The following is a 27,984-nucleotide window of genomic DNA, read 5'->3' on the forward strand; positions in this document are numbered from 1 at the left end:
GCGTCCTTTTTCCACCTCGAACCATTCAACGAGACGGCTCAGATCCTCTATGTGAATTCATTTTTGGAACAACACTTCGAAGACACGTTTAAAGCGTGCGAACCCGCCCGACGGCATGAGCTCATTTTCATACTACTGCAGCTGGTGTTGCTGTTTCAACGGAACACCGATGTAACACCAATATTCGTCGACGTTACCACTGAGCTAGCATTGCCCTTCCTGAAGGATCATGCAAACATTCGTGAGCACACGATTTCGAAAGAGTTTCTGTTGAAGCTGAAGGACGAGTACAAAAACTTGGGGCTGATCGAAAAGTTCATTGAAGCAAAACTGAACATCGCCACTTGCCAGAAACTAGGCACCGACAGTTTGGAGTGTACCAAAACGTCTGCCTGTCGACAGGACGTGGAGGAAAAGAAAAACAAGACCATACAACTGCATGCCTTACTGGCGTTTTATGACCTGTGCCTGTTTTATGACCTGCCGCTGTTGACGGTCGAAGAACGGGACGCTGCTCGGCAGTATTTGCGAGAAATTGGGGACGGCTGTGAGAAGACCGGTATCATCCAGGGAGTTCATGCGAGAGTGCCGGTGTTTAGCCCTAGGGTGTTAGCAGAATACTTTGCCGCGCGCTGGTTAACTTCGCACCTTAGGCGACCCAGTGTGGTCAGCTTTCTCAAGTCCTCCACCTACTGGTTGTGGAGCAATGCTAGAGTGAGGGAGTTTTTCGATAGGATGCTGGTACGAGACATAAAAGAAAACCGTATTTTTCTGCGAATTCTCGAGGGCCATGTGCGGGGGTTCGAGAGACGAGTGAAATCTAAAGATTCGGCGGTGGTTCGGAAAGACGCTGCAGGCAGAACCACTCTGCATTGGGCTGTGATGCATGACACTACAAATGGCCTCATGGTGGGGCCGCTCACCAAGGTATGGGACATTGATGAGGAAGATCAGCTTTTGCAGTGGACTGCGTTAGACTATGCATTTGCCGTGCGCAACTGTCCCGCAATCAAGTGCCTGTTGGCCGAAGGAGCTTCAGTGAATGTATCGGTCGTAGTCGAACAGTTAGTGACGCACGATCGGATAGATCTTTTCGAACGAATTGCTTGCTACGACGCCCTTGTAATGGAGCTTGCGCACAAAGATCGAGGACCTTACTTTCAGTCTGAAAAAGCCCGTACAGCCATCGAGCACATGTCTACGGTATGCGAAAAAGTTGCAGAACATTTGCTGGTTGTGAAAAAGTTAAATCTGTATCTACCGATATTTCGTGGGACAGAAGAGAATGAACCCAATAGAGACACACCGTTGGAGTTTTGTGTTAAAAACAATTCGTTGCTCCTACTGAAAGCTCTAATTCGCAGCGCGGGAGCGACATTGGAATCTGTCGTCACTGAAAAGCTCCTCAACCTTGCCAATCGATCGCAAAGTCGTTCAAACTTCGTAAAGCCATATTTAATGGAAATTAGCCGTAATTTAATCACCAATCCCACGTCTTCTAGTCTGTAAGTATTTTGGAGTATTCTGTATATTGGATGTTGTGGTTTTTGTATAGAAGTAGACTTTCTTTCTCTTGGTTGGTTGACAAACGATAAAATGAATTGTATATACATAGCTAGTTGTCTTAAAAGAAAGCATCAAGCAAGCAAGAAAGCAAAAGGGCTGTATTTATGTGTAAACTTGTTGTAAAAGTACATCAATTGTATAATAATCATAGCGCTATAGTTTCTAGCTACATTTGTAATGAAACATAATAAGATAACAACATACGAGGGGTTCAAAAACGTTTGGGAATTGTGTTTTTTTAAAAACTATTGGTTTATTCAGCTTTTTGTTCCGCTTTAAGGAAATAAGGAATTAAGGAAAAATTGTTCGGCTCCTCCTTTGAAGCCGTCTTTATTTATTCAACCGGAGCGTAGCGTCGTCCTTTCATGGGCTCCTTCAGTTTGCGGAATCAGAAAAAAATTAGACTTGGCGGTGACGGTTTGGCAGACGGTGTATGTGGCATCATTAGTGTCTTGGTTTGGCCAAAAATTGCCGAAGGGCCTAAAAGCCAATTTTCGTTTTCCCACAAATTGCACATACTAGGTTGTTCATTATATTCGGAGCCTCGATATCAAGGAGCGGTGCTACGAGCCTGATATTTTTTTGTGATATTGGTACACTCTTCAAACGAATGTATGCGAAGTTTCATTTCAATCGGTCACTTAGTTTTTTTTTACAAGCCATTTAGTATCGACATGTCACAGTATTTTTTACAATGGAAAAAATCAAGTATGTGCAGTGATTTAATTTTTATTTTTGGAAGGTTTAAAGGCAAAGGAAATTTATGAATCAATATTTAAAGTGTAAGGACTCTTTGCCTTCAATTAGGTGGTTAAAAGAGGAGATTCTAAGCTTAAACATGGTCGTAGTAGCCTTTAAGACGATCCATGTCAAAAACGTCAAAAAACAGACACAACACCTGAAATCGTAAAACAATACAGGATATCGTTTTCGAAAATCGTCCAATCACTGATAGAAATTAAATACAAGACCTAGCCAACTTATTGAGCAGTATAACCAATAGTTTGACTGATGTTTTGGGTTCCAGAATGCACTTAGCAAAATTGGTGCCGCATTCGATAAAAATGGAAGAATGCACCCAATGCAACAAATGGCAAAAATCCATGAATTAAAGTTCGAATTGTTGAAGTATCCACTCTATTCACCAGATTTGGCCCCTAGCGACTTCCATCTGTTTTCAAACCTAAAAAAAATCCTGCGCGGAAAGCGGTTTTCATCAAATGATGACGTCATAGCAGCTGTAAAGAATACTGTGACGTGGAAAAAAAACTGTCGATACAAAAAAGCTTGTAAAAAAAAAGTAAGTGACCGATTGAAATGAAACTTTCCATACGTTCATTTGAATAGTGTACCAATATGACAAAAAAAAAATTAGACTCGTAGCAGTTATCGTATCGTAGCCCTCTGTTATCGAGGCTCCGAATATAATGAACAACCTAGTAACTTGCAGGTAACATTCCCTACTGACTGTTCTACCCTTTGGCAAGGACTAATGATGGCCGAACTTGTTAACATAAGTGAGTGACATGAGGAGCAACATAACGCCACAAAAAATCGAAAATCGAATACACGTAACTCGCGGAAATTCAAAATTCTCAGAACTTTTTCAACGGCCCTCGTATGAAACATAATAACACACCTTGTACATTGCATAAATCTACAACACGAACAGCGATCTCTTTGAACCCTGATTGTGCATCTGATGGAGTTGTAAATGTAAGTTGCGGCAAGCACTGTATCCGAAAAAGGTAGACAAATAATCTATTTCGAATACAAAGTTTTGTTACCGTCCGCTTTCACAATAGGGCTTACACTGGTACTAGAATTCCAGACAAACCTTAAGCCCATGCTACTTTGTTCTCGCAGGAAGATCTTCAGTAAGTAGTAACATCATTCCGTCACCTACCAGACTTACAGGTTCGAATGGCATCGCCGTTTCGTTTCTGCTTCGATGTAAAACAGCATCTGGAAAGGTTGTAACAGACCAGCTTGAAGACAATTAAATGCCAGCTACCCCAAAAGCGGATCAGTGAAACCAGTCATCAAACCTGTCATTTGCTCCTCACAGGGTGTGCTCCATTCCTCCAGCTCCGAACCGATCGTCGATTCAAGTCGGAAAGGTACCGGCCTGGCCCAAGGCACCGATCCTCTTCTGATGATGGATTGAACGCATCACTTACCGCTCACATTTTCTCCCCCTTTCCAACGCTAGGTGCCGATGATTCACCAATCGACGATGGCCTTGTGCGGAACCCCCTATTCGAGTTCGATCAAATGACTCGAACTCGAATTGCGATCGCGCAACACCACGCAGCCTCAGTACGACGAGACGTTCCGGCTTATTCTAGCCGGTGGATGCAAAGTGGAGCTCCGGCTGTCATACAGATTGAAATGGCAGTAGACCAGAGCCACGGACGGCGTATTTCTAATTAAACATCTCGTGCGATTTGAATACCGTACAGTCCGTGAGTGACATTGACACTCGTCAGTAGACTGTGTGTTTACTATACATGTTCTGTGTGTGTCTCTCTCTCTCTCTATCTCTCTTGCGCTTTTCGACCCGTTTTGGTAAGAAGCAACAGCGTAGTGGCCTCGCCGGCGTAGAGAGCTGTCATTTGGCACTAATGATGCGAAGGAAGAAGCGTTGCCATGCGGGGCTGTACCGTGCTAGAAAGAATATCGGGTACACCGTAGCCGAGAAGGTACGCTCGGTCACACGAAGCGTTGCTAGGAAAGACGTGGATCGGGTCTGGAATTTCCGTTCTTTGCTTATGGGCCGGACCGAAACGTCACGATGACAGCGTCTCATTTGATCCGATGGGCGACCCATCGAATCCTGGGACACGCGCGGATGGCGCAACGTGGCGTATACCATCGAAGGAGCCTCCGTTCCGACGGAGGTTTCCGACTGTCAAGACGCAGAGTTGCACAACTGCGTGTCAATCGTTCGATCGCTCGGCCGATCGATCAATCAGCACCAAAGGCGGTACCCACAGGCGATCATAATTCTTCGCACCTTCGCAGCCACGGGACGGCCAGCAAATAAAGAGCCACTGTTTATTGCTTGTCATTGACTTACTTGTGAGTGCGGCGCCTAGTCCTTTACCTTCCGCGCACGCAAAAGAACTAGACCATTGCGTATGCTTTATGAAATGAAACAAAACCGGCAAGAATATTCAGAAATCGGTGATGAAAAAGTGATGTTGAATTTTATATAGGGTAGTGTTCAGATTCCGAAGATGGGGCGCAAAATATCGATTGTGGTTGTTACTATATGGCACGTAGCGCCGTCGTGTTGTCCTTGTTTTTATGCACCCTCTACAAACAGCAAGAAAAAATGAACAATTATTTTAAAGAAGGTTGAATTAAAAAAACATACCAGTTTAATTTCTGAAATAAAATGCTGTTACTCAACCGGGATGATGACCAATTGGTGTGCTTTAAAAGATCAATACGTGTAAACGGTAATCCTGGCAACGATGCAATCCGTTTAATTTCCGTAATCCATCTCTTCAAACTATGCACCTAGTATTTAATAGCGAGGATTCAGTTGTGAATTGAGTGTTAAGCTATTCTGATTGAATGCACAATTCCGTCGATCCAAGTCGCCCATAAGCCCAAATTGAGCAGCTTCTTATGTTTCTTCTGCTCCTGACCTAGCATTGTTCGTTGAGTAACCAGTAGCCAGCTAGAATACTAAAATCGTTACAAATGTGTTCCACATTTAATGTTTGTTTAGTCGTTACTCAATAAATAAGCACCCTCTTTCGCTGCCCGGCACTCGAATCACGCGAATGTGCTCCACATTGAAAACACGATTAACAACACACCTTTTCCCACGCAGCGTTTCTTCGTTTCAGATGTTGTCATTTTTACGGTCGGCTCGTCTGCCGCTGCTGATCCGCGCGCAGCCACCAGAGATCGAGGAGATCGCGCGCGCATCAAACGAAAGTGAAACCTTCCGTCGTTGTCCAGAATCCGAAAGCTCGCGGACGCGAACTCACGAAAGCTCCCGTCCGACGTTCCGTTCGGCTGTCAGGTGGCGCACGATCGCGGCCTTCGCCGGAGCTTCGTTTCGTGCGGAGCACATTTGATCTGCTGGCCGCGTGCGATCGGCTTCAGTCGTCGGTCGATCGTCGCGGGTGTTCGTCACGCGTTCGCCAGTTACTGCCAGTTTGCGTGCAGCGCCCAGAGACTGCACTCTGCACCGGGAAACTCGCGGCGACGGTGCAGCAACAACAGAAGGTAGCCTTGTTTTGGCGGATTCCGGAGCGTGCGCGATCGTGTGAAGGATATACGCTGTGCGTTCGCTCGTGAACAATAAGTGGTCTCTGAAGGGTTACTTGACCTCCGGCACCGTGAATGGTACCGCTTTTTCGGTACGGTGCGCCACGAATGGTGCGCCACGCGCTCTTCAGACTGGCGAAAGTGTTACTCTGTGCGTGTGTTTGTGTGGGCGAATGGTGTGACTAAAATCTGATGAAATGTTGGCCCTGTCTGGCGAGAGTGTTCTGGGCCGAAATGACAAAAACATGTTACGTAATGCGCGAACCGTGGTATTTGAAGAACAGCGTGTGTAGATAACGGTTATTTTAAAAAAGGACGCACGAAAAGTAAATGCCAATAATCACCCACTTTTTATTGATCAATTGATTTGTGATTTAATGGCCGCGGATGCTTTACGATGGGACCATTTTACCTTCTTGTGGCACACTGTTAACACTGTTTTGGGCGGCAAAAGTGATGCGCTGCGAGTCGAGACGATCAGAGATGCACCATTATCGCCGTTCATATTTCGCCTTCTCACACACTCGCCTAGTGGGTTTCCTTAATCGATTTCGAATTTCATCGGTTGGTTTCTTCCAAAAAGCGGTGGGAATTGTGGGTTTTTTCTCCTTTTTCTTTTGATTTTAGTCCGTAGTAACTTAGTCTTTAGCCGCCCCCCGTTAGAAGAACCCCGAAGGTTCGCACTTTTTGCGCGAAAAGAAAAGCGAGAAGAGAAAATTTTTCGCCGATTTTCTCAATCCACAATCCCGTGCTGGCGAACGAAAGCGAAGTGAAACGAACGCCTTCGTAATGGTCCAATTTGAAGGTCTCGAACACAGCGTGCTACCCGCGCTACCTTTCGCCCGCTAACTGTCGATAATCGATTTCCGTTTTCGTTTGTGGGGTTTCCGTGCGTCTCTCACGAACAGTGTCACGGTTACGGCCGACAGGCGGTGGCCTGAGGCGGCGGATCCTTTAATTGAACACGCAATAGACGTAGCGACAACGATTGATTCGATCGTTTGCGTATCAATTGTTTTCATTAGTTTTTCTTTTCCCCGCAATAGCCAGCGGGCGGCGGCTTGTGTTTCGGTTCACTTTCGATTGTTGTCGGTACGTGACTGGGTTTCAGTTTTTTTCTCTGCAATCCGCGAAAGCAGCTCAGTGAAGAAAGCAAACGGCGCGGTGCCGCGGGAGCCAGAATTCGCCATCGTCCGGTTCGGCCCAGTGAAAACGGTAGCGACTAACGAAAACGTCACCATGGTAAACAAACAATACAACGTGCACAACCCGAAGCTGCACAAATCGAAAGTTGGCCCGGGTGTTGGAGGCGGTGGTGGTGGTGGTGCAGGTAGTGTTGGCGGAAGCGGAAACAGTTCGCCGTCACCGCTGCGCAGCTGCTACAACATAATTTCCACGCGTCCTGACGCCGGCACTACCGACGAGGATGGGGCGTCCATCGGGAGCAACAGCAACAACGTCTCGGAACCGTCGGTAGGCGGCGGTAGGTCGGCTGGCGGTGGGTTGCATCGGCAGCTACCTCCTCCGCCGCCTCCCCCAACCCACCGGCACCGGGGTGGACATCAGCAGCCAGCTCAACCGCCACCGCAGCAACAACAGAACAATCTCGACGTCAGCAGCAACCGCCGGGTAGCTGCTGGTGCTGCTGCTGCTGATCCGATCGATCAGCGCACCGACGAGGAGGATGATCTGTACGGGCGCAACATTCAGTTCTACAGCGAGGGCAACCTGGTCGTCGTCGACGGGGCCGTCGACGTGATCGGAGAGAATGGGCACGCCGGGTCACGGTTCCACCACGGACTCGGCGCAGCAAAGGAGCTTTCTATCAGCGACATTGGCCGATTTCAGTACATTCTCCAGATGGATCGCGAAGTGGTGAGTTTTTTTTTCGGCAATGCTAATATGGATTGGAAAATGTAAGCGGTGGGTCAACCCTGAACTCTTCTTCGATCCGCGTACTATTTATAAACCCGGGAACCGTACCGGCCTGAGCTGGCGTATTTGGTGGATTAACATAAATTAACATTTGCAGTCACCTGCAGTGGGAGGCCAGGAATGTGTTCGCCGCTTGCTACGACTTCTCGGGGCGGACCATCGTCGGGGGCGAATCATTTGGGCCATCTCTTTGGCAGCACGCACAAAAAGTGAATCTTTCGGAACTATTTCGGACATTCACATAGCAGTGTTGGTTTGGTTAGGGTTGGTTTTCTCTTAGTTGACGTCTAATTTTAACACCTGGTAACTCATAACTGAATAGAACAGACAAAAATCAGTCAAAGGATTTTGTGTGTGTGTGAAATGTCACCTTAACAACGAGCATAAACTTGAAATTGAATAATCGATAGAACTCCTTTTGGGCTGTTTTGGCAAGTAGGAAGGACCGTTGGTTTGATCGTTTTATATTGCAAGGGATCAATTTTGAAGAAGATGAATACATGAATAACTCCATTCGTCCACCACGAGGTTCCCATTGGCGTACCAAGCCCGTTCGCTTGGTATCGCCGATTCGCTCTCTATACACTTCCGTTCCCGAAAAAGTGACGCGTTTGCGCGCCCTCCTGACCTCGATCCGTCACAAAAATCTCATCGCGGGCAGGCCACAACCAAACATTGACTCGAAACCGGTGATATTTGCTTCGACGGCTCCGGTTATTTTTGGAAACGGAGGTTATGTGGCATAACGCTCCTCGGAGGAGTACTGACGCGACCGGACGAGTAATCAATCAACGTGTCACGGGAAAATTAGCTCACGTTTTGTGAAATTACGTAGCTTAAGTTACCACGTGCTCCGGCTTCGCGGACCAAAATTGCTCTGATGTAATCGCGTTTTCGGAGTTTTCGCTTCGTCAGGGCAACACATCGGGTGTAAATGTCACCGAAGACAGTGCCGCTACTGGGGCGGGGTTCATCAATTTTAAGTGCCAATAATGAATTTTGAATATTGTAAACTGAACTTGGAAGCAATCTTTATTGGCAATAATAGTTTTTAATTTAATTTCTGAAAATAGTTTCTCTTAAGTTGATAATAGAGATACGAACACCGTAACGACATTCCAACATTCGAATTCCACCATAAACGTGCGGAAAATGTATCCTAATCAGCGGTGCTTTGTTGGCTCCCTAAACCGATGCCCAAACCAAACCAAAACAGGAAGTGTTTTCAACACCTTCCCGGCATGGACGGACGCCCGCCCGAAACGTCTTCGGTCGATTCGGGTCATTGGGTGGCACAAATGCGATTCGCGTGCGTCGAACACCGTCGAAGAATAGCCCCAAAAGTTATGGCCCAAAGCGAAGAAGGCGCATTATGGCCATAAATAAATCGCTAAAACCGCGACGCTTTTGACGCCTGACGAAACACACTGGGCCGCGGATGGCCCAGCGTCGGATCGCCACAAATCTTTAATTGGACACCGGGCACGTTTGATTGCTCCTGCCCGGCTCGTCGGGATACCGAAAGTGTTTGCCGCACTTTTGGCAATCCGTGAAAGGGGATTGGCACTTTTATGGCGCGGAAACAAACCGTTTCTGGCCTATGGAATTCGGTAGACAAAAAGTGAAAGACAGACCGTGAGCACCGTGTAGGTGGGGAGCCGATCAATTTCTACCGCCGCGATAGAAGCTTTAGTAAAGGGAAGAATCGGCAAAATGTCCACCATTCTGAAGCGGAACTGAAATATGTTTCATTGAGTTCCCAAAATATTGTTAATGTTACTCCACCAACCTAATTGGTGGTAAAAACCTGAGCAGATTGGCCATTTGCATCGTCCAGTAGGTCACACCAGACGTCGCATTCTGTAAATCATCTTCTTCTCACCGAAAACGCAACACCGGCACCAAAGTACGGATCACGTCCGGAGCGTTACACAAAATTCACAGACCACACCAGACCTTGGACCGGCATTACTCAAAGCCCTGGTGCCCAATTTTGTAATGTCAGTAGAGCAGCGGACTGCAAGCGCGCGGATCGTATCTTCCACTTTATGAACCGTTTACGTGTCTTCTGCTCCTATCTCTTCGGCTTTGGCCAACGGATGGTTTGATGTGCCTCTCGACATCGAGTTGCTGCCACGCGCCGCGGGTGGGTTGAAATTTTGAGCAACAGATAGAGGCACCCAAAACGGGGGAAGGGAAAAACCTGGCCGTCTGAATAGAGCTGGCAGTGCGCGATTTCCCACCGCTCCAAAACCAATACCGCCGGCCTGTGATTCTAGCACCGCACTGTCTTTGGATGCTTCCCACGCTGGGTTTCGAAGGAAATTGGTTGGCAAACCCAAGGTAAACACAAAAACACGCATTCTCCCACCGGCGGGCGGTGGCATAGGAGGCCCAAGCACGGTGCGGTGCTACGAAGCTAATGGAAATGCACCATCGGTGCCCCTTACGCGAAGCCGGTGCCACTTGACGGATGGCGTTTTTTGTCCTGCCTCTTCTTTCGCCAACTTGCTTCTGTGTGCCACAGCTGTTTCGAGCCTTTGTGTTTTTCGCATGACTCGGCTGAAGAATATACTCGCATTTGCTAACCACTTGTTCAGTTGCGCGACTTTAACACATAATTAAATTTTGTCATTTTCTTTGATCCCGACACAGATCCAATTTATAGTTAACAAAACGGTGCTTTAAGCTGAGCTAATAACACCTTTAAAGCCCCAAAAAGGTTCAAAAACGAATTTCCCAAACAAAAGACTTCAATGCCGGTGAAGTGACAAACTCCTTAAAAGTGGCTGATGCATCCGTGGCTTTTCGAAAAACTTCAAACCACAGTGCTGCGGGAACTGGCGAGGGCTGCTGGCGTCCACTTGTCCCGCTGGTGCACTCTTCGTCGTCAGGTGCTTCTCTCTCTCTGTCGGTGCATCTGCATGCAATCGGTGCTTCGGCGATTGCTGGTTGCGCTACGTGCAAAGGTCATCCCAATGGCGGTCGTGACTGAGCATCGGGGTGCAGCGAGGAACGGAATGTCGAGAAGGACACACCGAGAGCACCGAGGGCGCGGATGGGTATAACCCGGGCCGCTGAGCCGATTCAACCCATCACGCGCTCGGTGCCCAATTGCATTGGGCATACCGGGGTCGGGGTAAATGCCACTCCGGGCAGCAGTATTGCTATGCAGCGTTTCGCTGTTCGCTCATCTGCACCCGCGCGGAGACGAAGTGGATCGTGAGAGACACTATTTTGAGACAATCCGTACGGGTGTCCCCTTTTTGGGGACGCGCAATGGCGCTAGCCGTTACTATTTGGCTCGGCTTTGCTGTGCGCTGTGCACGTTTGCCAGCGAAAGCGACAATAAACCGAAAAGCCTTGAAAAGTCGGTCAATGGCCTACGCGAACGATGAGCCCGCGCAGAATGTTGAGCAAAAATGTATTTTACTGCTGTGGACTACAACTAACGGGAAACAGTTACTGTTTCTTTGAATATCGTGGTGTGGTGCATCAAGAATTCTTCCTTCAAGTTCCTCGTGATGTTTTTGCATCACATTTTCGTGATCGTTTCGTGATTGCTCGAAATATCGAGAAACGATTTAATGATTTCCATAAAAAAGCTCAATGGAAGTCGTACAGCTCCAACACAGTGTTTATTGTAGGTAATAGGATTAAATAGGATAAAATGGGATTTTTTCAGTTTCATTCGCTAGTGATCCCGCCGGAATTGGTTGTACATCCGGGGACGCTTCTGAAAAACAACACTTCCAGGTTCCTAGCCAGTTCTCAGTCACTACCATCACCCAGCGGAGGTGGCCTTCGCCGCAGCTTCGTTCCACGATTCGCAAGGCGCATACCATCGATAGCAAAAGTTGCCGCCGTCCGCCCGCCGAAGACGCTCGGGGCGCGGCCGATCGACACAAACGAAATCGAAAATTCCTTTCGCTACGTCCATTTCTCTACCCGACTCACCCCTTCGGCGTCTCGTCGTCAGCGGCCGAATCGAGTTATGGTAAACGGCGTTGGGTGATGCCAAAAATAAATTCTACAACAGCCCGGCCCGGACGCGACCCATGTCCCACCGCCAGCTCCAACCGGCCGGCATGCACAAGAACTGGTCGGGCCGTTGCGGGGGGTGGGGAGGCGCCAGAAGACGGAAGGTCACCAACGTCAGCTGGGGAAGGAGAAATGACGAAAGCTTCAAACTGGGCAAACGAGCCTGGGCCCGAGGGGGGCGACGCTGGCGTGAAGTTTCGCTTTCGAGAGACTTGTTTTCGTCCGTATTGTTTCGATTTCTTCGCTCTTCGCTTTTGCATCCCATCGCATCCGTGTGGCTTCTCGTTTGGTCGGCTCCAGTTACCTAATGTATCATAATCGTTTTGACCGACGTTTCGTTTCGGAGCGCTAAGTGGTTCAAGAGCGAACGCATTTGACAAATTGATCCTCCTCGAAGGCCTCTCGGAAGGAAGCCGACGATCACCGACGACGTGCGACGACGCCATCGGAAACATCGGTGATGAGCGCCAGCCACGTTGGGCCACGTTGGGTGAGGTCAACGGCGTAGACCCGAAAACTGGAACAACACAACTGGTTGGAAAATAAATGGCCACTCGAGAGAGAGAGAAAATCGACACTGAGTCAATGGCACAAAATGCTGAATGAATGCGGAGCTGCTGCTGCTGTTACCTAATATTGCCACCTTTTAAAGAACGCTTTAATGTCGAGCATCGGTTGGCGAAATTCACGCCACAAAAAAGTGTCCCACAAGAAACCGCCCCACGACCCAACTCCTATTTATGGCAGCTTTAATGCCTTTGTTTATGAAAATCATTGCACTCCGGCACTCAATGGGGCGGCAAATGACGCATTAGGGGGCTCTTTCGCTTGGACACCTTTTGGTTGAAGGTAAATTTAAATAAATTATAGCACCGCACGAGGACGACTGTCGCTCTGAATTGCCGCACATCTCAGCATTGATGCACACGCACTGATGCGGCTTACCAAAGGCACCGTGAAGAGATTTTAAAGTGCACGCGGGATGCCTCTTCGGATGGCATCCTTGAACTATATGGAATCAATGGCTCGAAATCAATCAAAGGCACTTCATAAGTATCAACATTGAATGGTCTGGGGGGCGCCCTTCAACGGAAGAAAACAATCCGCCCGGGCGTGTGGCGTCCCGACGAGAGTTTCCTCGGCCTTTGGGCCTTTGGACCTTTGGAGTGATGATTGTCTTAAACTTGACCGTGGCACGAACGACTGGATGTTCAGCTGGGCTGGGCTCACAAGTTCTCTTGAGCCCAACGTCCTGAATAGGAACTAAGGAGTGCTGCTCTCGAAATTCGATTTCAGCAATCGTTCCACTCAATGCCGGATACGTGATCGATGCCCTAGACTTCTGATCTTCGTGTCTTTGGATTTTATGGTCAATTCATCGGCACCGGCCAGTTCCTCCCCGGGTGCACAGCACACTTCTCCGACTACGACTGGGCAAGATCGGTTCGGCTTGAAACGAGCGACCGAATCGCGTAACCGTTTTGTGGATCCAGTTTGGCCGGTCCAGCGCATTGGCATTGGGGGTCTAAAAATGGGTCCAAAACTGACTCGAACGCCGTCCTTGGTTGGAGTCCGTTTTTTGTTGTCGTTGTGTGTTTTTCAATTTCGTGGCTGAAACGCGTCGCCACGAGGCGACCGATTCTAGACGGCAGGATGCGTGACCCTGCTGCCGCTACGAGGCTGTGCAGTTGACCCGCGACTAACCTCTGGCAGCGTGCAGAGTTCACCTGCAATCATCTCTCGCAACCTTCTCTCGGTGGAGCATTTCGTTTCGAGCCTAGCGTCGTTGACATTGAAGTGTTGCCGCGCGGCAGACGATTCGGCCGGCCGATAGTCTGAAAGTCGTTTGGGCTAAAAATAAAAATGTTTATTTATGAGATACTGCCGGACGATCGCTCGAGATTAGGCATTAGGAAAAGTATTGCAATCGTGTACTAGGCTCGGGATAGCTCAGCTTTGTACGCTGTGATTATTTGCTGTTCATTATATCAAATTGTGTTCAACTCTTCGTCGAGTCACTCAACGACCGATTAAATTAAACGCCACAGAATTGGAGAGGCCCAGCATGGCGGTCAGCAAGGATAAGCAGTTGTCCTCCGGGTTCCGCTTGGTTCCGGTTGTGGCTATTTTCAGTTTCGAAAAGGCCTCGTTACCAGTGTCACTTGATCCCGTAGGGCAGAAGACGAATACCTTCAGTTTTTTGTCCTTCCCGTTCGGTATTTCCACGACACGACAGTCGCATGACTCAGAACCTTCCTTTCGGAAGCCCCGATTGTGCTGTGCGCAATCCATTTATTGCCTCATAAAACAGAACAAGGGACCCGGCCGGAATCTTGGTGTCCCCGGTGAAGGCGCCGCACCGTAAACCGACTGGTGATTGGTGCCGAAAGATGATGGAGATGATCTTTTGAGATTATGTTTCGAAACCGTTCGCTCTACTACTAGGGGGTTCGCCAATATCGCTGGCAACAGCCGTGAGCTTGCCAATCCCAAGGCATTAAAGGCATTCTTGCACGCTCCCTTTCGCTGCCCGGTGACTCGGCCATCCTTGGGACGGGCGTCGTAAACCGCGGTGTTGCGAACCGATCAATATCACACGCACACGCACCGGTGTCGAGAAGCGGAAATGTAGAATCGCATCGCACACCACCGACAGTTTTTTTATGAGCTACACGAACGTGCTCAATAGTGACGGTATGACGATTTTTCGGTCCAGCATATTTACAATCTTGAGCCGACAGGATGGCTCACTGTTAACGTGGGCACAGCTTCTTGTCTAACAAGATAGCACTCATAAAGCGATTGATGGGACCACTCATCGCTGGGTGCTTGTAAAGTTCCAAAAATGCGGCGGAAACGCTCCAAAAACTTTGCAGCTCTTTGTAGAAGCATTGTCGGAAGCATATTGTGCTGAGACGTTTCTGAATGCTGCACGATTTTGCAGTTTGTTTTTCAAATAAATTAATACATTTAGCAAATATTGAAGTCACTGCAAAAATTGTAAAAATATAAACTAAAACTACTAAACCAATCTCTTCATTCAATTTTTTGTTTGGATATCGATTATTTGACAGTAGACGCACCTGCACTAATCGTTGCCATGGTCAGATCGGAACGCACCAAATATCTATAGAGTAGTTGATTCGTCGCTTTATTTAAAAAAGTGAATTTTGGAACCATGCAACTTCTTGGTCATGTGTCGAATTCGGGATGCTCGTTCCCGAACCAAAACCTTGCATCCTGAAGACACCGGGGCTAGTCGCTTCTTAACTCCTTTTTTGTATTTAGTATGACACACGCCATTCACATCATCGCGTCACACCAATTATCAATAACATAAGTGCCCTGCTTTAGACAACAAATCGCCATATCGTGATCACGTGTCACAGCATAGTTGTTCCTTTTAATTTCCATTTCATTTGCGGCGCACGATCGCTGGCGATTGATTTATCGTCCTCAATTTAAATAGTCTGCTGCGTGGTTCTACACATCACTTTGTGGCTTTACAGCTTAACTCGTTAGCCCGCAATGAAGCTACTGTGCGGTACTGCTGCTGTTGCTGCTGCGACTGTCGCTAATGACCACTCTGAAACTATGCATGATAAATGTTTCCTTTGTCACCTTGCCCGAGGCTGGCCGTATTTCAAGACGCGCGACATTGACCGGTAGTTATTGGTTCTTTGGCATCCTTCGCCAACGCCGACGGACTCATCGACTCATTACTCGACTCTCGGCAATTATTCACCATCGCGGGGAGCAAAAAAAAGCCGCAACCGAAGGCATCATTCGTTTAAAGGAGCCACACAGCGGTAGCAAGTGAGCGGTCTGCACGGTGGTCACGGTGACCGAAATGGTCGCATTAATGACCGTGTAGGTTCGAGGAAAAATCATGGTTGCTATGCATCATAAAGGGCGCTCTCTTCCTTCAGTGGTCGACCCCTTTACCTACGGGAGTTCTCGGTGTGGAATGCTTCACCGACGATGTGTCGTCACCGAAGTGTTCAACGATGCAACACTACACGGGCTAAGTCGCGCGTTTTGGGGTGCGATCGCTTCCGAACGGGAACTGGTTTTGCCTGGTGTATCAATGCCACGCTCGATATCGCCCTCAGCGAGCGTAGCTGCGCTCGAAGATGGTTGTGCGGTGGCGACGGCTCGGCCGTTGCCATTAGCATAACTCACCGACACCGTGTGGTTGGAAACGAGCAGCGCACCTTCATTAGCAGCGGCCGCCCCCGGCCGGAGGTGTTCGACCGAGACGAAAGAGCTGCTGCTTCTGCATTTGAATAACTGGAACAAAATAGTTGATCTTCGGCCGCGACCGGGCCGGTCTTAGCCGATTGCCTTCAAGCGAACCGCTGTGAGGCTGTGAGATCACTTCTCCGGCTGTCAACCGGCTTTTCTGTCAAACTTATCGGTCGCCTGCATCGGTCCCAGAAGTCCAGTCGGCTACTCCTTCTGCAGCGCGCGCGCTCGCGCGCGATAAGGTTCGTCGCTTGCGGAAGCGATAAAGTCTTTCGTCCGCTTTTCGACCCTACGGCCCTGGTGAAGGTGTTTTCGCCCCGGTTGGAGTCCGTTACGTTGAGTCAGTGTAATGATCGCACGATCGGCTATAAGTATGATAATGGTTTTTTCTTCTCCCCTCATGCCTTGGCCCGGGCCCGGACGCCGCATGCAAGGCCGCTTTGGGGGCTGATAAGAGGCGGCGTATTACGTTATCTTCCGATTTTATGAGGAACAAACTTGTTTTGGACCTTCACTGGTACAATCGTCAACATGTTTGTTAAGTAACCGTAACGCTGGTCACTGTTTGTTGCGGTTTACGCACATTCAATTCAACATTTGCCGAGAAATGCCATTTTAATTTGATTTCGAATTTCTGTGGTTTTGAAATTATGTCAGTATTTTTAAAATGAAGCCACACATAAAATGACTGCATTGGCTGCAATCATCAACGGAACGGAAGATCAAATCCGAACAATCCACATTTTGCCCTATGCTGGTGAGAATGGCAAAGAAGCAAAAGACCCAACATACCGATCGTTGAGACCCAACGGATGACGGTGATCGTAAGGCTCCGTTTTTGTCGCTGTTATTAGGTGACTAATCGCCGTGGCGCGATCGCATGCACAACAATGGCTTATTTAGCCGGGGAACCCAATATGGACACATGTTTGAACGTGAAACCTCGGAAAAGCTCTCCCATGGGCGCCAATGCACGCACAGCGGCAGCGGCATTCTCCCCAGGCTCAAGGCCCTCCTCCCCAGAGACGGAAGTTCCCCTTGGAAGGGTCTGCAGAAGTGCAACGAAGGCCACATACCGTACGCTGCAGCACGGCCATTGTTTCCGATACCAAGGCGTAAGGCGAGAGCGTTGGCCGAAAACCTAAAACACAAAACCCCGCCATAATAATTCGCCAACGCATGTTGGACACTTTTTCACAACATACCTTCACCACCACTTTATTTCCACCGGTCGAGGCCGACGCCACCCATTTTCCATCCTTCGGCAGGCCTTGGCTTGCACTGGAACCAAAAACACACAATGAACGGGTTCACCAATGCACACTACGACGACTTGTTGGCGTGCTGGTGGTTTTTGGGGTGGTTTACACGTGTGACGAACACGATAAAAACATGGCCGCCCGGTGTAGGGCGGCCATTTCCTTTCCCGAGTTTCCCCAAACGCCCGCCTCCCCAATGGAAGGAAAACCAATTATTTCCTGCAAATTGCGTCCATTGTGTGTGGTTTGTTAATTTTCACTGTGATAGGGGGCGATGCCGATGCCGAAGGGGTTGGCAGACTCGTGAGGAGACGTGTTATGTAAAACCCCTTTGATCGGTTGGATTGAACCAAATAATAAACAGAAATCGGTCGTAATTTGTTATAAAAAATAAAATAATATTTTGAATATAATAATATAATTCATAGACCGGGAGACAAGAAAGAGTATTCGCTCTTTTTTGGCCATAATGTTTCGCAGAGAAGTACGGCCGTGCAATAATTGGTTTAAAGTGTCAATTACAAACAATACCCAACATTTAGGGGTCCGATGAATAGAGTCTGAAAAACTAGACTAACTAAATTTTCATTCAATTTCCAATTTCCATAAAGTACAAAAATACGCGTCATAAGCGATAATGAACTTTAAGCGACGATGCTGTGCTTATGGTGAAATGGGGAGCTCAGAAAGGAGGCAACGCCGCGCTCGTCCTGTGGTGTCCTTAAGAATGTGAATTCTAAAACTGACCAGCCATCCGTCAATCTTAAATGGAACGTAAATTGTCAGAATTGAGCGTCTCTCGCACTGACCTGAAATAAAAGGCCCAAAGGAATGTACGAAATAAAACAGATGAAAAAAAGCTCTAAAGGATATTGCAGAAACTCTCTAAAGGGCAGAAATGTACCGCACATGAATCGACCCAAGGAAAAGTGCATAGGCTGAATGGCACGAAACGACGTAAACATCTCAAAACGAGGATCCTTCCCAACTTGCCTACAAAAATAAGAAGTTTTCTCGCGTAGCTAGAGCTTGATTGGAATTATGTGGCTTGAATAGGAAATACAAAATGGAAAAAAAATAAAAAATAAAAAATGGAGAACATGTTTAAGGAAGTTTGTTGAGATGAACTTCGAGGTTTCGGCATCTTCATTCATTTCGAGGTTCCGCAGTACAACTTGGAGCATCGTTGGCCTATGAAGAAAAGCAAAAAGACCAACCGGTCTAAGAAGACAACGGAAAATTACTCAAACACATGGGTCGGGCCGTTTTCGCCGAAATCCGCCAAACGCCATTCTCTTCCTTCTGTACGTCATTTTGTTGCGGCAGAGATTGCTGCAATGTGCAGAATTTCCATCCGACAAGTGCGCAAATGCACACACGCCGGGCCGAAACTCGTGACCAATCAATCAGTCACCTCAAGCCGTCCGGAACTTGAACGGCGAACGCAAATTTTCGAAACATTCTTTCGCCTCCGAAAGCGGTGCAATTTCGCGCCGCTCGCGCTTTTTGGTCAGTTCTTCGGCACCGATGCAATAATGCATGCGCGAGGCGCTCACGCGCGCGCTATTTTTATGTTCCGTACGCGGTGCGCGTGCGCCATTTGCACGTGTGGCGCCATTTTCCTCCGTGGCAATGGTTTGCGCAAAGCGGCTTCGCGTGGCTCGCGGTGGCTCCTAACGATCAACCGCTCGGTCCGAGAAGGCGATCGACTGGTCACTCTGCGGTGTTGGCCGAATGATGAACCGTTGCGTTACCGTGGCCAATGTGTACGGACGCGAAGCGTGGAGTATGTCAGCGATTGCGCCATGATCACTGCGCCGGTCATGCTTTGGCCGTTTCTGTGTGTTTTGTTTTGGTGAGTCCACTTCGCGTTTTTTTTTGGGCACGACGAATTGAAATTATAATATATGGGTGAGGATGTGTGCTGAGGGCGATTGCCTACGGACTGACGTTAGTGTGGCTGTTTTTAGACATCTGACGGTTTCGGCAGTGGGGTATGAGTTTTCGGTTGCAGCTCACACACAAATCGGTCGGTGAGCCCAAACATTCAATCATCGTTTTCAATCCGATAGTACTTTAATTAAATTACATTTAGAATTGTTTAAGCTATACAGATGGGTTGGGTTGAGATTTTTATCGGAAAGCATCCGTAATCGCTTAAAATTACCAAGCGCTCCGATAAGGATAACGAATTTACACCTTGTAGTGGTTTATTATTTATCACTCCGATCGTCCGGAAACCTACGCACCTCTTGTCGCAATGGAATGCTACAGCATAAACGCCGCTTTACGCCGCGTTCCAAGCGAATGGGCAAGACACATCGGTGCCCGGGCCGTCCGGTGTTCGCAAGCCCCGTGGATGATCAATTTCTTCCTCCTCTAACACCGACCGACACTGGCAAAGTCTTCGTGTAGCGAGGCACTACGCACATTCTGGTGCCGGAGTGGAAAACCTCACACACGTTGGGCTCGAGGCGAGGCGGGGTTGATTATGTAAAATTCACGTGTGCAATTTCCGTGGCGTAATCCGTTGCTGCAGCCGAGAGGTTGCTGCTGAACGCCCAGCCCCGACACCACACGACCCGGAACATACGCGGCGCGGCCCTCCGTGAGACTAACGCGTCCAACATCTCGGGCACGATCGGATCGGAAAAAGTGGTACGATTTGAGAAGCATCGGATGAAATGTACAGCAAAAAAAAAACCCACAACAACCAGCAACCAACAGTCAGCAACGCTACGTTGTCGACTAATGAATTTCATACACCGACACCGATCGACACCGAATAAGTGAAACACACTTCTCTCGAAACGATCGCCAAAGTTAAAGGCCCCACAGGAAAATGGCTCACCGGCCCACGGAAAACGCTTTCCAATCCGGCGCGCGTCGATCGATCGCCGGCGCCGGTGCGTTGCCAATCGATTGCATAGTCGGCAAAAGTCGGACAAAAACCGCTCAAAAACATATCGATATCGACGCCGATCGACGCCGATCGTTCGGATTGAGGCGGCGCACACACAGCTTGGCGCAATTTTTTGGCCACCCGGCCACGGCCACGGCACGGGTGGAAATGCGAAATTGGAAAGCCGGGCATCGGGTGGGGTCGATTGGTCGTGCGTGCTGCCGGTTCAATGCTAAACTAATCAAACGCAAACATGGGGAGCCAACATGGGAAGCCAACATGTGGTGAGCGGTTTCGCGCTCTGATTTAGTTTTATTTGTTTCTCAGCTGTCCGTGCGGTTTTTACCACAAAACTCCGAAACTCCGGCCACAAAGCGCGTTCACCAACAACGGGTGTGTCCTTCGAAGGTTCGGGCAAGCCAATTGACGAAACATCGGAAACATTATGCGCGCAAGGATGAAGCACAGGCGCAGAAAGGTGTTTTAAGTTTGCTGATCGAAAAATAGGCATATCGAATGGTAATGAAAGTTATTGATTTTTTGAATGAATATAAATGTTCAGATGTTAAGTATTAAATGAAAATACGTGTAGCGTTAATGGTTTAAATTGTTGTTCGGCGTCAAGGTTAATCGGCGAAAAGAAAAGTTGCACATTTGATGTGCAAAGTTGTTCTAAAATTTCCCCAATTGCCGTAGAATGAATTGTGATAATTTAAATTATAAGTTTTATTTCACACCACTGAGTTTTGTTGAACGCCAAAGTCAAACTTTCGTTTGTTAATTTTGTACCAATTTTCCAACCTATTTCACATTGTTGACATTCCATTGTTGAATCAAATGTTTCCTAATTTCCTAAAAAAATGTTAGGCTTTTGCACTGAACCCATTTATTCTACGTTTATACATAAAATTTCACTGGAAGAATACAAGCGTTAGTTTTTCTGACAGCACCCCCAAAGACAGCTGCAATATTAACCAGCATTGTAATAATAAAATGGAGGTAAAATGTATCTAAAATACGCGAAGTTACGAACTGAAAACAACGATCCGTACACTCGTTTGTTGTCCAACATGGGTGTGATTCCCCCAGAAGAAAGGATAAGGGTTGATCATGAGGGGAAAAGACACAACGTATGCTTCATGTAGATGAAGATTATTCGAACACAGTTTTCAGAGTCAATCGGAAATAATTGATATTGGCTTACGTAGGTCTTTCCCAACAGTTAAAACGACTGTTAGTTTTGAAATAGTGACTGGTTTTGATGTTTTGCAATAAATATCTCAAGCATAGTAGAAATTCATGAAAGAGTCTATTGGTTGATGGATTATCTTGGCACGGAATTAATACGTCGTCGATTTGGGAACGATTTGGGTTTTCACTCCTCGAAAAGCCCCGATTTTTTGCCCGTCCAATCGACCGACAAAGATCAGAATTGCATCACAACTTCGATTCGGTTCACGCTGTCTGTGGAGAACGTAAGGTCACGCACAGGTTGACGCACGGAAGACACCTTCATTATCGGCCGAAGGTGACGTTTCGATCTCGTGGGATCGCCTCAATTGAATTTCAATCACGCATCATCTCGGGCCCAGCATGACTCATGACAAGACAATGGTTTGGATCGAAAGATACCGGCTGGATCCGTTTCGAATTACATCGCAAGACGTAAGGCTTATTGGACAGGGCATACGAAACCAACCGGGGCTTGTGTGTTTCTTTCGTTCCCGTTGTGTTTTGTTTTGCTTTATAACATAATTTTCATCGCGGAAATCAGCATTTTCATTTAGCGGCGTTGGTTAACACACATTACTTTAATTCGATACATCAACTCCTCATTCCCCAGCCTTGCGGTCCGGGCGGTGTTCGACATTCGACAGCCCGACAGACTGCGCGGCCGCATGAGGAAGTTTTAGGTGAACAAATACCACGCACTTTCTGCTTCGTTTTGGTTGTAAGTTTTTGCTATCAATTAAGATTCCTTCGCAGAGTCAACAGCCCTTTACCGTTCGATGGCTTCGAGCAATTTTTTGCGGTCATTATCGTCCGACGCGAATCAGGGCTCGTGGGTTTCTTTTGAATGTCGAACGAATGCAAAATATTCTATCATTCGCATGCAGCGCACGTGCTGGCCCCGTTCGCAGCTCGGTTACATGCGTGGCGGAATGATACGGTTAAATTGCTGGCCACCCTCCGAGGGGTGTCTTCCGAGACCGAGCGCCCTTTCTCGGCTGACACACTTAACTTGCCGCTGCTGTTGCTGCTTCTTAGCCAGGCCGACAGACCGATTACAATCGAAAGTGATGCCACAAAAGTATGCCACACCGAGATTACATCAGAGAGCGACGTCGGCGGCGGCGGCGGCGGCGGCGGTGGCTTTTGGAATGCAGGAAGCATAAAGTAAGGAACCGGCGAACGAGGTGCATCTGCTTGACAGCTGCATTCGTTCCAACCGTTTCGCTTTCGCCCCGCTTTCGGTGCACTTTCGCGGGACGGACGTGGAAAGTTCGAAGGGTGCCACTTGGGGCATCAAAATGTTGTCAACGATTGCATCAGCGATTTGGGAAGATACTGGAGATTGCTCGAAGATCTGGTTTATGTTCCTAATTACGTACACGGCATTCCGTGTGCAGATAGTGTGAATCCCAGCGGTGCCATGATTTAAACACATTTATTTTACTTACAAACTACTTAATCAATAATTCTTTCGTTGTACCATAAAAAACCGGTCATCAATCTGTCTGTCGTCTGTATATCAAAATCACCGCTGTCGATTTGGCGCCACTGTCATCGTCGAACGGGGCCATGGTTCATATATGACCGTCATTTATTTGAGCACATAAATAAACAATTCTTTAACCATTTGCCTCCGGTAATGCATTATTCGCTACCGTAGATGTGATTTTCGTTCAGCCAGCTGACCCCTCGACGTAATGCGGAAAAGCTACCAAAGACCTGTCCGTTTGCTACCTCTCATGCCCGTCAAGTCCCGTGGCAGTCTTGGCGCCACTCGCAACGCATTACACGGCGCATCTTCACTTTTACTTTCACGTTCCGTGTTCCATCCCATTGTGGCATCGACTCGGCTCGTTGTCATCGCTCCCGGTGTGTGATTTACCCATTTGCCATTTGTGTGGTTCGGTGGCGCTGATCGATTTCCAACTACTGTACGCTTTTCACAACGCCGCAAAGAAAGAAAAACTGCGCGTTTTTCCATTATCTCACAGGTACGTGAGCGCGTGAGCACGGAGGCCATCTCTTGGAATGCACGACATTTCGCTACCATTCACCATCAGCCGACAACGTTGTGTCGGCGCAACTGAAAGTTAGTTGCCTGGAAAGTTACGCTCAGGAAGCAAAACGAAGCGAAGCTCCGACGGGAATCGGATTGCACCAGATTGGACGATGCTTTGGCGGACGTGCCGATTATAGCAAGGCGTCCGGGGCTTCCTTGTCCAGCCTGATTTATACTAAAACTACATTTAAAACTCGTAGATTGCAGATTCATACAAGCTCGCAGCATATCCTTGAAAATGGATTCGTGGCATAACTGGGTGTCAATTCCTTATCAATCAGCCCGCCGATCGCCGACACTGTAATGTTGCAGCATAATAAAACATCAATTTGCCAATTACGATGCCACCTGCCGGGATCTCAAGATGGAGCCGTATGAATCATTTACGACTGCGGACCACAACCGAGTGCAACCCCCAGAAAGGAAGGGGAAAGAAAAAGTCAGCTTCAGCCGTCGTCGGCGTCCAGTTGACGGCGTGATTAATTGCTGCACCGCTTGCGAAGAGCCTCTCACGACGATTGCGAAGAGCCTCTCACGATGATTGAAGCCGTGCTGATCCCGCTCGGTTGACTCGTACACCGACACCGACAAGCAATTGGTTTGTAAGAAATCACAATTGACATTTACCCAGAGGAGGATTTCCCGGATTAGCGCATCCGAAGCTAGGCCGATAGGCAGAGGGTTCAATTTCCCAGGCCGTCGTAAGAAATGTCCCTCATCAGCACGTGCTCATCCTGGCCCGGAGTGATGCCATCCTCTCGGTTCCATTTTTTTATCATTTGCTGCTGGCAATCAATTGCTTCCTGCTTCACCTTGAGCGACGCCAGTGAATGCGGCCGTCAATGCTCGGTCGGTCGACCGTGGCTGCTTCCCGAACACATCGGAGCATAAATTGCATCGATGTTGCCTTCGCCGCGTTCGATCGATTGTTCCGAGCGAGCCATCGGTTTGTGCTATCACCGGGCGCTTGTCCGAGGCGCCGGTGGTAACGAAACACGCGGGCGGCACCACATAATTGGTTCATCACCAGCACCACATCATATCACTCGTCATCGGAGCGGAAAATTAATTCGACCGAACAACGAAAAGAATGGTTAATGCGGTGTGCAGACGAGAGTGAAATGGAAACGATTAAAGTATTATGTTCATCAACGACGGGACGGTCGGACAGGACGGATTGAAGCATTACGATTGAGCGGTCAAAACATGGCCCCGGTTCGTAGCGCCATACGTGTCAACTCTTTCGAACTGAAACGTTTTAAAAATATACCATTTTCTGCTTAATATTACTAGTTTTGAAAATGAATTATATGAACATCGTTTTGTAGGGAAAATGTGAATTAAATACAAACTTCGTAGCTCTAATTTATTTATGTAATTTATACTGTAAAAATATAACTTAAAATTTAGTTTAGTTGCGTATCACAAATGAGACATTTCAATATGTTTAAGAACTGAAGCAGAAATGTAGCGGGATGCATTTCGACTATGTCATTGGTTCAGCCTTACAATGCTTCTCAAATGCTCGTAGAACAGTGATACTTTCAATATGTCGTAGTTGAATGCTGCTTTCATTCTTCGCAGGCACAAGTAAACAGTCCGCCCAAGGTTATGGCTCACATCAACTTACTTCTCACCAGCACCTCACCGTCCCCCGGTCGGCCACAGAGGGTGTGAAGCCGGGTACTTTGACTAAATTTCCGTTCCCAGCGTTGACAAGCTGCACGGCAACAACAAAGTTGTTCATTAGCCAGAATCTAATACTACGCGATGTGGTTGCAAAATCAATCAGCAATTTGGCCAGCCCATGCTACTGCCAGCTGCAGATCGCCATCGGTGACACGGCCGAACAATGGACGGACTGTGCGTAATTACCACACTTTTGATGTGATTTTCCGTAACGCTTTTCCATCCTGCGCCAGTCCGGGGTCACGCTCGAAAGTGATCAAAAAAAAATTAAGCAAAAAATGATGTCCGATTGAAATTGAACATTCATTATTGGAATGGTGCCTTGAAGTCAGCAAGAGTCACTTTTGAACCAGCGCAGCGGATTTGAGCAAAAGTCTCACACAAAACTACTCCCGACGACCCTCACGAGAAGTTGCCGTGTTTTTCTTCGTTAGTCCTCGTTACACTTTTTCAAGAACGAACCGAGTCCAGTCAACAATTACCAATAGCACTGGAATCTTGATTGGACCATGATTTTTTTTGGTAACAAATCAGATATTTTTTCCCGACTTACTAAGCAATAATTTCATGAATTAAACAAATAGCTGCTCGTGCTCATGCTTATGTTATTGGGTAGCGTTGATCGTTATATTTCTAGCGATACTGCTCTAGTTTTATCAAATGAGGGCTGTTTGGAAAGGAAACATTACAGGCCATTTTTTTAAGGGATTACAGTAATTCCAAAGAGCGAACGAGCGAGAACAGTTAAAAATTTTAAGGGAAACGTTTAAGGGAATAGAATCAAAAGAATCTAGTTGCAAACAAAACAATACCAACAAACAATAATACGTTTCAAACAATATTTATAAAACAAAGCAATTATCTAACCTAATAAAGCTCAAAATATTGGAAACCATGTATTTATTTTGATATAAACTGTCACCCACTGTGGATAATATTGAAGAGACATTTGCGAAACGTGTGTTCAACCATTCGGCGGCACACTTAATGCGTTACCCAACACCGGACCGAATTTATCAGTAACTTAACCTCAAGTAACCTTTCAAAAAGTGGCCCGTCCGCCCGCCCACTTATGCCACCTAAGAAAAGACCACCCAGCCGGCAGCCCAGGTGAACTGTGAACCGAGCTGCGGGCTGGGAAAATCGTTTGTCGCTCGCATGAAAACTTCACCCCGGCTTTTGCATAACAATGTCACTCGCTCGCCACTGTCCGGGTGTGTGTCGTGGGTGAGAAAATAAAACAATAAATTCCCACTGCCGAGGCCGGCTTTCGGCCTTCGAGTGCCAAAAAAGTTTGATGACAGCAAAAAAGAAACAAAAACCAACATTCATTTGCCAACATTTACCACCACCGAAGTTCGCGGGCGTCGCTCGAAAGGCTCTCGATTGCAAAAGATCACTTAAAGATACTTAAAGATCACTTCGCCCAGAAATCGGCACCACGCGGACGCGAGTATCGCTCGCTTGAAGTATTCAAACTTTTGAGAGCTTGTTTTGTTGGTCACGGGCTCGAATCATGCTGCGCTGCGGGGCTCCACACGCCGATTTACTGATCATTTTCCGGTTCCTTCTCGGGTCCTCCTGCCGCTCGGAGCCGGCAAACCGATCCACTTTAAACGCCGCTCGGTTCCCATCGGAAAACGGTTTTAATTGCCAAGATGCAACTGCGCCCCCCCGAAGGCTTTTTTTCGGTTTGTTCGCACGCAAAGCCCGTGTTTCGGGGGGGTTGCGCTGATCCGTGATGACAAAACGCTGGCCAAACTGCAGGCAGTCACGACCCAAATAGGTCACCGAAACCGTACATCTTCTCGGCTGTCTCCGCGGGCTCGGTGCGCGCCGCAGGCTTTGCGCTGTGCAAAGATCAAATAAAATTATAAGCGAGCTGGGAGACAAATGCCAGACCAGCAGCCCGGAGCCGGAGTGTCGAAAGTCGAAGCGAAGTCGAAGCCAATCATAAGGCGCGCGCGACGCGATCAATTCGATCGCGAAATCATCGTCGCCGACCGTCGCCTGCAGCATAGCGATGCGATGATTCTACCTTTCCGATTAGAATGTTTCGCGCCCATCAACACCTCCTCTGGTGGGTGTTCCGTTTGAAGAAGCGAACAACGGGTACCGTCCGATATGATGGGTGAGCGTCTCGTAAATGTCAAGCCGACGAGAACGCCGCTGACAGACGACGTCGCCGATTAAAGATCAAACGCCCGCGATTCAAGATGATCGATCAAATTTAACACAAGAACGGAGTGCTGTGTCGCAAGGGATCGTAACGCAAGCGCCTCGGCTTCGGCTGCTGGCGGCGGTACCAGAGCCCTATTGCAAATATTAAACTCCATGCAAAGCACCTGCCAGGGAACAGGATTTGTGGGTCAGATGGAATCAGAAAGAATCTCTTTGCGTGGGCCTGAAACACTGGAAAAAAGAAATCAAAAAAAATTGCCATAAAAGATTGTTTTACTAGAGAATGAACTTGAATGCAACAGAAATGAACAGTAAAATGTTGGAAATGCATTTTGGAAGTCATGTGATGGGAGATAAGTTTCGGAATCAGAGGACTACAACCACTAAAAGCTTAACTGCACGAAAACGCGCATACAAAAGGAGCCTTCATTTTGTGTATTGAAGTAAAATCCTGAGTTCAGAGAGTCTTTACTGTCACTGTGAACCCCCACAGATTGCTCTGGCAAGCATAAAGCAGTCGATTGGGTTATCATCCGAGTATCTTTCTTTCGCAATGGTACGCAACTGATCATTCGCAACACTATTAA

At 47.8% G+C, this 27,984-nt stretch overlaps 1 protein-coding gene across 1 annotated transcript in view; it reads left to right on the forward strand.

Annotated features, from left to right (window-relative positions):
* The first annotated feature begins 7,092 nt into the window (after positions 1-7,092).
* LOC128278161 (uncharacterized) overlaps positions 7,093-27,984 on the forward strand; it is a 35,273-nt gene continuing 14,381 nt past the window's right edge. Inside the window, exons 1-2 of the mRNA XM_053016828.1 lie at positions 7,093-7,464; positions 7,534-7,728. Coding sequence (XP_052872788.1) covers positions 7,093-7,464; positions 7,534-7,728 — 567 coding nt within the window. The remainder of the gene's footprint in view (positions 7,465-7,533; positions 7,729-27,984) is intronic.

Source organism: Anopheles cruzii, chromosome 2, assembly GCF_943734635.1.
Source record: "Anopheles cruzii chromosome 2, idAnoCruzAS_RS32_06, whole genome shotgun sequence".
NCBI lineage: Eukaryota > Metazoa > Arthropoda > Insecta > Diptera > Culicidae > Anopheles > Anopheles cruzii.